General features: G+C 38.4%; 1 protein-coding gene across 6 annotated transcripts in view; it reads right to left on the reverse strand.

Annotated features, from left to right (window-relative positions):
- Positions 1-13,397, reverse strand: part of LOC119651276 (PDZ and LIM domain protein Zasp) — a 284,905-nt gene that overhangs the window by 53,812 nt on the left and 217,696 nt on the right. For all 6 annotated transcript variants that reach the window (XM_038054783.1, XM_038054801.1, XM_038054792.1 and 3 more), the window contains exon 6: positions 4,614-4,705. In XM_038054783.1, the coding sequence (XP_037910711.1) occupies positions 4,614-4,705 (92 nt within the window). The remainder of the gene's footprint in view (positions 1-4,613; positions 4,706-13,397) is intronic.

The raw sequence follows: 13,397 nt of genomic DNA on the forward strand, positions 1-13,397 counted from the left end.
TCCAGTGAGTAGTGTGATATAAAGTTTCTTTGGAAACATCAGGTTAGTACAAAAGGAGAACCAGTCCGAGTGCTGAAGCCTTAGCATCTACGTAAAGATCCACATAGCTACTAAATTCCCCGATCTGACCATAATAAAGCTTCGAATTTCGGGATATGATAGGAGTTTATCGTTCTTATGAGAGAGCCATCATTGGCCATCAGAAGCCATAGTCTCTACAACATAACCATTGATAACGATAGTAGACTCGCTGAATATAGGGAAAACATGATTATCCTATCGAATTGAATCTACTTACCAATCTATAATAAAACATGTCCCTAACCAGATGGGGGAATTTTCAACCGAACAGAACTCTGCATCATATCATTCATTGAACCAAGCTGATCGCGCAAAAATTCGATTTTTTTCCTACAAGCGATTCTAACGCCCCTACAGAGCATATTTACCCTTCCTAGCCCACCCTCCTTATTATAACTCCTTCCCTCTTAATCCGCTTTATTCCATTTCATATGCCATGTCCTTTCGGACAATATAGTCTCTCTCACTTCACTGACAAAATTTCAGATACCATTTAGCCGATGTATCGGACTATACAAGAAGCTGAAATGGGATATCATATGAAGTTGTAAAGTTGGAGGGATACTCAAAAACCGAAGTGGGAACCTTGGCTACTGTGGTGTCTACTGCGACGAGAAGTAATAGTGGAATGGAAATGAGATCAACACCGAACCATTTTCTCAAAAAGTCAAAACTTGGGAGGTTATCACGAAACGACGTTACCCCCCGGCAGCCGAGATTTGTCGCTGGATTCGGAAACAGGTACAGCTAGTCCCTGAATCGCCATTAACGCTACTGGTGCAAAAGAAGACTATAAACGAAAGCAAATTGGGATGACGTTTCTTTTACTAGGACAACGCATAAATAAACTCAGTGAGTTTAAGGAGAGGCGAAATATCCACCACAATATCAGGCTCAGGGTATCAAGTTATCCTAATTAGTGCACTAGAAGACAAAAAAACCCTATCGTTACATGACGAAGTCATGTAAGAAACGCAGGTGACACCTTCTTAACATAAGGTAGGTGAAAACGAAAAGGAGTAGGAATGGTGTTAGCGAACCCTTTGGTGCCTAGCAAGTGGCCCAGAAGAAACAAGCTTCTTCACTGAGAAAAGCTGGCCTGCCGCCTCATCATTGGTAAAACAGAAAAAATCTGCAGCTTATAAGCCCGGACAATGGACAGAGGTGGACAGCAAAAGGAAAGGCAATAATACAAAAGGAAGATTCATCCGAAAATAAGTATTATTTCCAAGAAAGGAGATATATCCTATGCCGATATTATATAAATGAAAGAGGAATGTGAGTTGTATCAGGCGAAAGCAGAAAGTGGATCTGATGTTGGATTTAAACAAATTGAGAGAGAAATTAGCGGACAGGCGGAAAAGGTGCTAGACGAACAAGCCCAAGCGAAAGCTCAAAAAGACGAAATAATATGAGTAAGTAACTGCAGTGTGAAGATATTCCACACTATATCTATCCGCCTAACCAAATCTAACGACGAAATCACTTTTCCAGCTATATATTGCTCCTCCCCCCTTCCCTCCTAAAATTGCGGCACCACAGTTCACTGAAGGGACGATAATGCCAAATACAGCCACTGGGGATCCGAAAAGCAGACAATTGTTCGATACCATAAGGAAGCCCAAAGGGTTTGATGTTATTTGTTCAGGACAGTCTACATTTCGGCTTATTAACCTGTGCGAAATTTCTGATCTTATCAACTTTAGGTTTACAACAAACATCGTCGAGGTAGGTAAGTCAACTTTGACTTACGTTTGGATCACTACCCTGTTATAATCACCATCCAAGCAATAAATCCTGAAAAGAACAAACTGGTTTAAGTACAAGAAATGCATCGGCGCTCATTTCTACGTCAGAGTTCCATTGAAAACTTGCCACCACATCGACAATGCTGTCGAACAATTCAATCAATGCATCGTCGTAGCAGCTCGACACTGCTCTCCACCGCTGAACAGGTTCAGGGAAAATATCATCGACAGAAATTCAGGAGTAAACGAAATTTGTGGGGAGAATGGCAGAAGCATCGATCTACGAGACTGAAGCAGGAGCTCGGTCCTTGCCGACGAAAAAATAATTCCCAACATCAATTTGGCTTCCACAAAGGGCATCGTAAGACGAAGTAAGTTCATAGAATTGTGACTGAAATTAGTCGAGCTTTAGAGGAGAGGAAGTATTGATCTGCGATGTTCTTGGACGTAACACAGGCGTTTCATAGAGCATGGCAAGAAGGTCTGGTGTAAAAAATAAGCAACTGCTTCCCACTAATGTTCACAAGATTCTTGAATTCTATCTAATTGGGCCGAAGTGTACTAGGACCGTTGCTGTACCTTACCTACACCTCAGACATGCCAACTAGCAGTAGTATAGTCGCGGATGATACTTTGTTTCTGGCCATCCATGCCGAAGCTCGATTAGCATTTTGTGGGGCATTTAAATCGGGTCGAGGTATGGCTGACCACCCGGAAAATCAAAGTCAATGAGTCGAAAGGCGCTCATATAACATTCACGCATCGTCGGGAAACTTGCCCCCCAATCAACTTAAACGGAAGCCAAATTCCCCAATCTGGTGGTGACAAATACCAGAGATTATACGTGAACAGACTGTTTACGTGGGAAAGGTATATTAAAGCCAAGAAGCAACAGATGATCATTAAAGCAAGGAGTCTACACTGGTTTTTAAGCAAGCGCTCCATGCTTGAATTGGAGTACAAAGTCCTTTTGTATAAGGCAGTCATCAAGCCTATCTGGACATATGAAATCCAATTATGGGTTATGAGTTCTACTAGAATATCTTATACAGAGCTATTGGAAGGCGCGCATTTTAGAATCTGCGTACAATTACAGGGGCCTTGGTTTGTGAAAAATAACCAGCTTCACAGAGGTCTCCAGATACCCACAGTCTTGCAAATGCATTAATAAAAGAAAAAAAGTTTAAAAAAATCCTATTTGTGAGTTGAGAATCTAGAATTCTGATTTGTATTCGGTCTAACGCGATTGATTGCTCATTCCACCAAATTTTACCGGGAAGAAAAAACTAATTTCTAATACAGGTTAAATATTCAATTCAATATGAAGAGACAAAATTAAGTTAAACTAAATTTAAGGCGACGTTTCTATTTTCGTTCTTGAGTATCTATTGGCGACCATGACATAACAATGTCAAGGCCAAAACAAACTAGAAAAAAAATTAAATAGGCGTTTTGTCCTTGGCAGGAGAATCGAATATGGGGTAAGGGAGGGGTTGTGTTTCGGTTGGGGCAAATGTACCAAATATTTAGCGGTCATTTCTGGCGACTGGGAAGACTAATTACAGGTTATTTTGAAGATTTTTACTAACAGACAACAAAGATGAAAAATATCTCAATGTTCAAAGATTCTTACAATTATTTTTGCACACCGTCCTGAATGCACTATTTGGAAATGGAATGCAATTAGGTTTAACTAAAATTATGTATATCCTAATGTGAACAAAAATATTCCCCGACTGTGGTAAGGGTGTAAAAACCTTTGCTCGAAATTGTCCCGAATATTAATTCAACAAACTAGGATTGGTTGAATTCTTGGTTCTAAAACTGTATATTATATGTAAGTGTCTTTATAGTTTCACGTTCAAGAAAAATTGATGAATAGGGTGAAAATGCAATGAAGCATTTATCCACTATAAGTGATTCCAAATGTCAACTAATATTTACTTTTTGGAAAAAATGTTGAAAAATATTTACATTAAGGAGTAAAATAAACTACGGAAAATATATAAAAACAGCAACAATTACAAAAATGTTCGGATACGTATCGAATTGAAACAAAAACGTAAAGCATGCAATAACTTTACAACGTTCACAAAAATAAAGGAAATCAAAAAGCCAAAATAAAACTGGAAAAATTCCAATGAAAAACTGATACAACAATTGGTAGTTACTAAAAAATGGAATATTATCGTCAAGAGAAAAATGTTCACGATTTATTGACGAAATATTCAAATATGAAAAAATATCAACAAAAACCCGACGAAAGGATTAAATTTATGCATGAGTTTCATATGTGGTACCAAATGGGGGATGAGGTAGGAAGATGGCTTCCATGATGAATCATGTCATTTGATATGGCGAATTTGTTTATGAAATTTAGTAAAGTCGAATATGGAGGGATACACGGTAAGGATGACTCTCTTAAAATGGTTTTTACTTCTAGGAGGAGGAAGTATGTGCATTTGCTTGTGTTGGAGAAGGTTGGAAAGAAAAAAATGGAAATAGGTGAATTGTGATATTTTCGATATTTTTGGCTGATCTAAATCTTTACCGATTTGGTAGAGATATGCGTTTACAAAAACATATTTACGAAATTATGATAATGCGCGTGTCTGAATGTCTCATGTTGGTGACTGTTTCGTGTTCAATACAAAATTGGTTTCCTATTTTATACTTCAATTCGGCTTTATTCAATTAACTTATCAGCAAATATATTCATTTCTCCATTGAGTAATCGGAGCATATACGCTAGAGCGTAGTAATGAGAAAACATTTCATCTTTACCTGGCTCTGGGTCGTTTTCTTGCTCGTGGAGCATCTTTAGCACTTCTGAGTTCGCAGCATTGTAAATTTTCTCGTTCTTCTTGAAGTTAACACTGAAAATGAGAAGACAATATTAGTTTAAAATGGAATTGCATGCAAAGTTTTAGGAAGCTTATTTTTTGCTTTTGTTTAAACCATAAAGCTGCATTTACATAAGTGTAGACTTTCGGCAGTACCCAGAACAGTTTTTAGAAAATTATTTTCCTCATCCACGCATAGAAACAATGGTAAATTATCTCCTTGCAAACCGACTAGGAGAAAAGTTAGCTACCATAGATACATATCCCCGAAAGCAAACACCAGTACGTATCTAATTTGCATAAACTTACTTCAAACAAATTCCCCATGAAATTATTTTAGGAGCTTTGTTGAAATTAACTTTTATTTATGTGAATCAAGTGAAAAGTTTCCCATGCTGTTCGTACAACACTATCTATTTTCTCGAATTAATGCACTAATTCCAGCTCGCGTATAGGAGTTCAGAGCCAGGATGTGGCAAGAGATGAAGAAGGTGCCCCCAATGACTCTCGCGCTAGGGAGGCACCTCAATTCCAAGGACTCTACACACCGAGGCTCTCCGTGGTTGTTTTCAAATGCGAACGTGAACGGTAAAACGCGAAACACGATACACGTAAATGGGAAAATTGCTTTCCCGGCATTAAACACGTACTAGAACAGTACATTTGTTCATGATTTGATTATTCGTGTTGCATGTTAATTATGCCGAACTACGCTTGCTGGCTGGGCCCACTTTCGGGAGCAAGATGATGGTGGCATAGTGAGCCACAATTGTACTTTAAAAACGGCTAAGCTACTTCTCGTTCAACTTCACTTGTTAAGGGTAGCCAGTTGGAAGTCATTTGTAGGATGCTGTACAGATTTACAAAATTGGCCTGGAATAAAACAGCGAGAAATGCCCTTGAGCACACACGTATGCTTGTAAGTAGATAAAGTATTCCAAATAACTAGATTTTCGGTTGGCAAGTTGTGGTTTTATAGAGGAAGCACCGCGAAACATTCGCTTGATACAAGTGGATATGTTTGCATAAGCTGCTAGTAGAGCCATTACTAGCATTAGAGTCTACAAAATAGTTTACTTAGAAAGCGAATTCTAAAGCATGAATCGTGCTTCAGAATCCAATTACTATAGATCCAACTAACTCTTTAGTATCAAAGAAAAGTGCGGAATCTGTGCGGAAGGTTTATTGCAAATTCGAAGATAAAGTATAGTTCCACGCAATACTTTGAAGGCCAATCACATAAATAGATACCTTCTTTTATGGAATCGGACAGACTGTAATTGCGTCAAAACCCATTGATGCTAAGCACATACTGCTCTACATAGGTGATTGGAAGCTTCACTTCACACACTTTTTGACATAAGTTTGACTTAGCACATAGTCCTCTGAAATGGTATAAAGGTCCAAGCATGCTTGCCAACCCACATGAAGCAGAAAAATAATAGAAAAGTTTTTCTTTGTTCGCCTACAGAAGTCTTTAATTTAAAGTGGAATCTTCTGCTTGTCCGGAGAAGAAAGATGAAACATTTACTACTTCCTTGTTCCTATCTCACCGTGAAAGACATACTAACATACTATCAACAAACAGAAGGAGGTAGAAGGAAAATTGAATGCTAGCAAAATAGTTAATTTAATTAAAACTACTAAAATAAGTTTCCGATTATGGCAAAAAAGTTGGAAACAAGAAGCTCGGAACTTGGAAGTATGAAACATAATTAGCAAAACCTGTATGTAAGCAAATTTGCCTATACCATAAGCTAGTAGTGTATATACGTTGATATACACGGTATTCAATTCGATGTGGTACTGGCATGTTATCTCTGAGGGAGTAGTAATTTGACGTGAAAGAGGAAAATTTTAACTATAATAACTTTGTTAATAATAATACGATTTCCATTAAAATGTTCAGTATAGTACTTAATATAAAGGCCTATATTGCTGCACGGATCGAGGATGAATTTAAAGGCGCTGGCAGTAAATTTCAAAATATAATAATATAATATTATTAACTTTATTTGAGTAGATATTTTAACGGAAAGTCTTTTAAGGCCTAGATGTAGATATATAGATAGATGTACACGGATCAACATAATATTGTTGAAATTTCGGGGTGAGTATTAAAAATAATTAACTTCTATTGGACGCACGCACTCCTCTCCTCTGCAATTAATATTCCACATGTCTACATTCGGTGGAAAAAAAATGTGCACCTCTCTTTTAAGAATAAGGGGACCCCCTTAAGTTTCACGTGCAGCAACGTAATTGATCAAATGCGTGGGGGCTGATCCTTGGAACCTTCCACACTTATTGTTTTCAACAAAACCTTCAGCGGAAACCACATTAGGAGGTTTTCAGAATCGAATTTCTTTTTATTGCATAGATCGTTAACTTAACACTGTAAAAATTTCAAAGCAAAATTCATGTTCCTTTACATTTTATGAGCGCGGAACCGATTATCCGTTATAGACTTAGGCTCGGACGAGCTGGAGGTAGACGTTTTATGTCCTTAGTAATCCTGTAGGCTATGTAAATAGCACATTTCGAAATACCTGGCATCAGTCCCTCCTCCGAGCGCATTTAGTTTTTTTGCAATTATACTTTGTTTGTTATTACGAGTGAGAAATGCTTTCATATCTGAAAGGCCACTTTTCAATCATTTTTTTTTTTGTTTTTAACTCGGTTTTGTTCAAAATTACTTTTTTCATATTTTCGGAACTTCTAACCCAAAAAGCAATAAACCGATCATTACGGAATTTGGAGAGATGCTTTTTTATAAAATTAGCATGAATATGCATCAACATCTAGGACAATAGCATATTTTCAAGGGTGTTTTTTGCATTATTTGCAAAAATTGCAAAAATTATTTTAACATCTACAAAATTTTTGATTTTGATTATTTTCACCCACAGTGGTATAAAAAAATTATAAATGTAGAATTAAAAACTTTTTGTTTGGGATAGAAATTGAAGCAACTACACGTCACGCCCGACATTCAGCGGATTAATGTCGCGTAACTTTTTTATTTTCGGCTTAATTTGCTCGGAATGTGATCAATATAATGTCCAGTTTTGACTGCAATCTAATTAAAAACAAATCCCAAAAACATACGTCAGAACAGGTTTTTAATGTGGTTTTAAACCTTAAAAAGATATACTCAGAGTTAAATAGACAGTCGGACTTTTACACCATTGCAATATATGCCATATTCCCTGGACTATTTCAGAGGGGCCTAGAAATCATCTTAGGATCTCTCATAAGCGTGGAAAGGGGCAGCATAGCCTTGAGATACAAACTATCTTATTCCAAAAGCGAACAGAAAACACTTTTTTCAGCGTAAATCTTTCAGATTAACTTGGCTGACATCATTTGTACTGAAAACATTCAGAGGGTGGAGCACTGCCATCACAAAGGTGCAGTATAGAGTCATTGGTCCTAGTTAACAAATACTAGAATAAAGATCCACGGTTACGCGGGCGATATTGTACAAATCTATAGCTGTAGTGCACATGGGTCGGAAGTTAAAAGAGATCCACATGTCAAATAGTTGGGAATTACATTACACCAGAAATTACTCAATTATTTTCTAGTTTCAGGATGGTGATGTTCGAGGCCATGTTGTAAAAAAACGGGTTTGGGGACAAGTTGTCTGCCGAGAGACAAAAGATGAATACCCCAAGGGATTCGTCGGAGGAAGAGGGGATTTCGGGCCTCGCAGAATAGTTGGAGGGGAACTCAGGCTTCCTAAGCCAAATTTACGAGCTGAAGGAGCAAAAGGCTTCCATGGCTCACCAGCTTGAACACCAGCAGACAGTCACCGTTCAACTTCAAGAGTAATTACGAATTATCAGAGAAGAGGGGGTTCAACGGCAACCAACATGAACGGCAACGGCACCAACATGAAGACCATCACCGACCAGAACAACAGCAGTATCAGCAGCAAGCGGCATTATCCAACATCAACATAGAAAAAGCAGCAACGCAAGGCATGTCCCCAGAAGTAATTCTAAATGAGGATGAAACAATGACTGAAGTCCCATTCAACTTCATACTAGTTCGCAGAAACAGAACTAAAGAGCAGGTTGTTAAGCATATATGTGCTCCACTCCGCTCCAATCCCCCTAAATTGGATTTCGAACAAGCCCGCTGTCCGGAAAAATAAAAAAGAAATGACCGTGAGAATCGTCGGATATAATTTGAATCTACCGCAACTTTTGCGGGTTTGCAAGGAAATGGGATTAAATTAATCCTTAAAAACACGAGGGCAGATAAGATCCTCATATTAACGGGTTTCGTCAAAGACCATGGAAAGATTTCCACTCTTCTTAACGAGTTACGGCTAAAGACCAAAACAAGTACATGCAGTTCTTAATTATTCCAGCGGGAAACAGACCTAGTGGATATTCTGTCGGATATCAAAGCTGAATATTCACAGCTTAAAATACGTTCGGTTAGTACGTCCTTCATGAAAAGATGGCTTTTGAAAAAATAAAGTCTATTGAACAAGTGCAATGCTGTAACTGCCAGAACTTCGGGCACATCGATCTGTATGTAACCACCCACACGGGGAATGCATGTGACCGGCAAATGATGTGCTGTTGTAACTGCGGCACAACTGTCACAAAGCTTGAGAAGCTCCGGAGTATCTTACGTTCAAGCAGTAATAAGTCATAAGAATTTCCCAAAGGCGGCTGTTCAGCCAGTTCCCAGTCTTGGGTCTCAAGTTAAAGCCTAGATACCTTATTTTCGGTGGCGGCTTTAGCTCGAGGCACACTTTTTAGGGCGATACAGCAGTCAACAGAAATGGGAAAACCCTACTGAAATGGATGCATTTCACGCCAACTGAGTGTAAGATAGTCAAACCTCCCTTGACTGCTTCTTGCTGTCTGAGAAAACAAGACAAAACTTTCAGATGATCTCCTACAAAATCCTGCCAGGTATGTCCGACCAGTATGCAGTGGAACTCAAACTGTCCTCGATCTCTGCACTGCAAAAGCGAGTAATAATAACTGTCAGATTGTCCGCCTAGAAAACTGGGATAAAAGCAAGTCAGATTTAGCGCCAAGACTGAACTTGAAGAAACTCGTAACCACCCTTAACTTGTCGGATAAAGAAATCGACGATGCAATCACTTTGGCGATAGACTCCATTAATACGGCTACACGCAGAACTACAAAGCTTATTAAAGTGGATGAGTTTCAGTAAAACTGACTTCCCCACGATATAATGCTACTTCTGAAGGTTAGACAGACGGTGCATATGAAACATTCAAGCGAATATTGCCTGGAAACAGGGTCATTGCTGAATATAAAGCATTGCCCTTCCTGATCAATTACCTGAGTACGTTAATCCGGATAATGGTAGCAAATTTTCGTAACAAAGAGCTGACCCGCAAATTAACAGATATCCAGCCCAGGCCAAGACATGAATGGGCTAACCGGGAAGCACAAACCCCGAAACTTCATTGTAACTAAGAAAAGGGAACTTAACTGCAGTGACGCTGGAACCGTAACAATCCTTGCGGAATCTCAATGTACCACCCTCACGGAAAGACTCAACCTCACTGTGACTATTCAATGAAACCCACACATTCCCAGGTAAAAAACCTACACGATGAAATGTCAGCCGGATCAGCATTGCGATCTCAATAACATAATTCCTAACCATCAGTTTGGACTCCGATTCGAAGCCACTTAGGTCCTAGCGAATGAACTCACTCTCGCTCACCTCACACAATAAAGTTTGAATACTTTGAGTTCCAGACCTTATTGAGTTAGAAGGGTATGAGGAGGCTGAACCGGCCACGAGTAGGGATCTTTTATGGAGTGCAAAAGGAGTTCATGTCTATGACGCTAAGTAATGAAAAGGGGCGGCTGACGGAACTATACTGGTAAAATTTACTAGGAATGAAAAAATACAGGGTGTTTATGAGGGAATTCGAAACCAAGGACTCATAAGAGAAGTTCCTTGGGAAGATATGGATATCTGCTAACATTGTCCACAGATTCTGTAAGGAGAGTAACGAAAATTCCATACATATTCTGGGACAGTGTACGGTTAATGCAGGAGCCTATCTTCAAACTCCTTGATCGACATACAATGGCTAAAATCATATCATATATCAGCTCGTCACACGCTATTTACTAAATTTCACATGTCCTCTCCCTGACATATTGGAACTGCACCAGATGCTGGAATGCAAAATTGGTCGCAAAGGTACACCAAGCTGAAATTGAGGGAACAATATCGGTTCGACCGTACACGTGGAGGTGAAAATTTCGCCAATTGAGAAGGGAAAATTACAATGAATGACATACTGAACTTATGTTTTCCCTAGTTTTGGTGTTGATAACGCGCACAATGAATCTCCTGGGTCTAGCAAATTGGACGAAACTGTTCATTGAAATGAGCTATGATAAGATATAGACTAAACTATCAGGCTGCAATATGGGGTTACAACACACAGTCCTATACAAGTTATTTATCCACCCATCTTTTGGTAGCATATAAAGTCATAATAAATGCTTCAGTATGGGCAAGTTCTGTAATATTACTGGCTTTTAATCTGCTCAAATATTGGATTAGCTGCCTGTTCTCTCCTGGTAGCAGCCTCATTGTCAGACTAACCGGGAAGTGCACTTTATGGTTTATAACTAATGAACAGTAATACCAAAATTAGAAACCACTCCCCATTAAAATTAAGCATGATTGCAGAACGACGTACTCAGAATTTTTGTTTCTCTGAACAATGTCAAAGCTAGATTTGTTAGTAATTTGCAAAACGACAAAACATTTCTTCATTGCCAGTTTCCTCATGTTGGATGTCAGCGAGTTGTGCCGAAGAGTCAAACTCGGAAAAAGCCGTGTCAGGAAGCGGAGAAATAAAAAAATAAAAAAGAAGTGATGTCGGTCGCGTGATCAGTGATTTCGTTGGTGAGACATGTTTTCAATTTGCCGAAAATCGCAAACGGCCAAAAGCAGTTCCAAGCAAATCAAGCAAAATATACAAATAAAATGAGAACATAGAGAGAAAAAATGAAAACTAAGAGAACGTTTTACAGGCAAAAAGGCGGAAATTACCAAACGAGAGAAAATTCAACCAGCAATAGAATAAAAATTAAAAAAATGAAGGAAGTCCCTTTAATGGGTAATAGTGTCCTTTTTAACTATAGCATTTGGGTCAATCTTAAAATCGAAGCAAATTTTAGGATGTTTCCTAATTTTAAATGTTTCAGTGTTCTCCCAGGTGCATTAACCTAATTTCAAAAAGTGCCGAACATTGTCCAAGAATATGTATGGAGGTTTTATTACTCTCCCCACAGAATCTACAAATGATGTTCGTAGATTTTCCTACGTAGTTTACCCTATTGTGAACCGTGAATATTCCCGCCAAGGCTTTTCTTGGTGAGGTTTAAACAATCTCCTGAACGTGTTTGGTTCATGATTCACTGTTTATCCCGCTAAGCAAACTATTTTAGAATAAGTTCATTAATAAATCAAACCTCGATCAACATGAAAATGTCATTTGAAGGGGTAGTTTTTAGGATCAAAATCTGTCCATCCGGGATCGTGAAAATGAAATTGGCAGCACCCAAAACTTCATCTCACTAAGTGCAGAAGACGAGAGTACGCCAAAATAGAAATTTTTCTCATTAACCAGAGAAGGATGCCGCAAGAAAATTTCTACTGGGACTATTCTGGAAGCTGCCATTTGAAAAGTCTGGAAAGTTATGTTCCCTGACGTACATATTGGTACATACACAAATTTCTCACTTTCCATCTCATACTTTCCTTCCCTCCATTTTCCTGCAATACAACACAAAACTCATTATTTGCACCAGAATTGAAAATTGAGAGGTTCAAGTTGTGTTTTGGTGCCGGTTAACTTCTTTATTGTTGAAATTAATTGAAATTCGCAATCTCTTCTGAAATGGTGGCGATGTTACATTACGTTGTACCCAGCTGGGTTAACGGAGGGAGCGTGGTGGTAATGAAATGAAAGAGAAATGTCACGAAAAAATAATTTCCTCAAGTCGTGCGCGACAACAACTCTCCCTTTCGATCCTTGCCGAAGTTTAATTATTTTCACTACTACGGAGTCGAAAAACTGGTGATTTTCATTAAGAACGAATGCTGGAAAGAATCTGACGGAGAGAAAAGGAAATTTATGATCATCATTCGTTTTCTTACGCAACTGTGAACTGTGATATAAACGAAATTTACCTGGCCTGGCTGAATCCATTATGCAGATGACGGAATTCGATTAGATTTTAAAGTGGACCGAGTTTTTAATCTATTCTCAGTAATGGATGAATTGCACAGGTTCGATAAATTAAAACTGGAGAGAGATTTTTCGAAAAATATTGCATCACTTAAACTAGAAAAGGAGGAAATTGAAAGTCAATAGCATATCATTCCTTATTCCAATGGTCTGACTCTACCGTTATAACTGAAATATTCAAAAACTGTTATGAAGACTGATAATGGCCGCAGATAAATATATTTATTGGTGAGAAAATACCGCAAAAGATCTCCACTGCCACATTTTGTGGTTCATGCAATAATTTCTTTGAATTGCGTAGTTTAGATAAAAGTTTTGTGGAAAGCAACCTAAGGTGTGCCATCTATTTAACATAGACAGTCAATAAATATTGCTAAGTCGCTTTTCACTTATCCTAGCTAAGCTACGTAAGTTGGCACCGTCTGTAAATCACTCCTTTCTGAGAAG

This window comes from Hermetia illucens, chromosome 1, assembly GCF_905115235.1.
Source record: "Hermetia illucens chromosome 1, iHerIll2.2.curated.20191125, whole genome shotgun sequence".
Classification (NCBI taxonomy): Eukaryota; Metazoa; Arthropoda; class Insecta; order Diptera; family Stratiomyidae; genus Hermetia; species Hermetia illucens.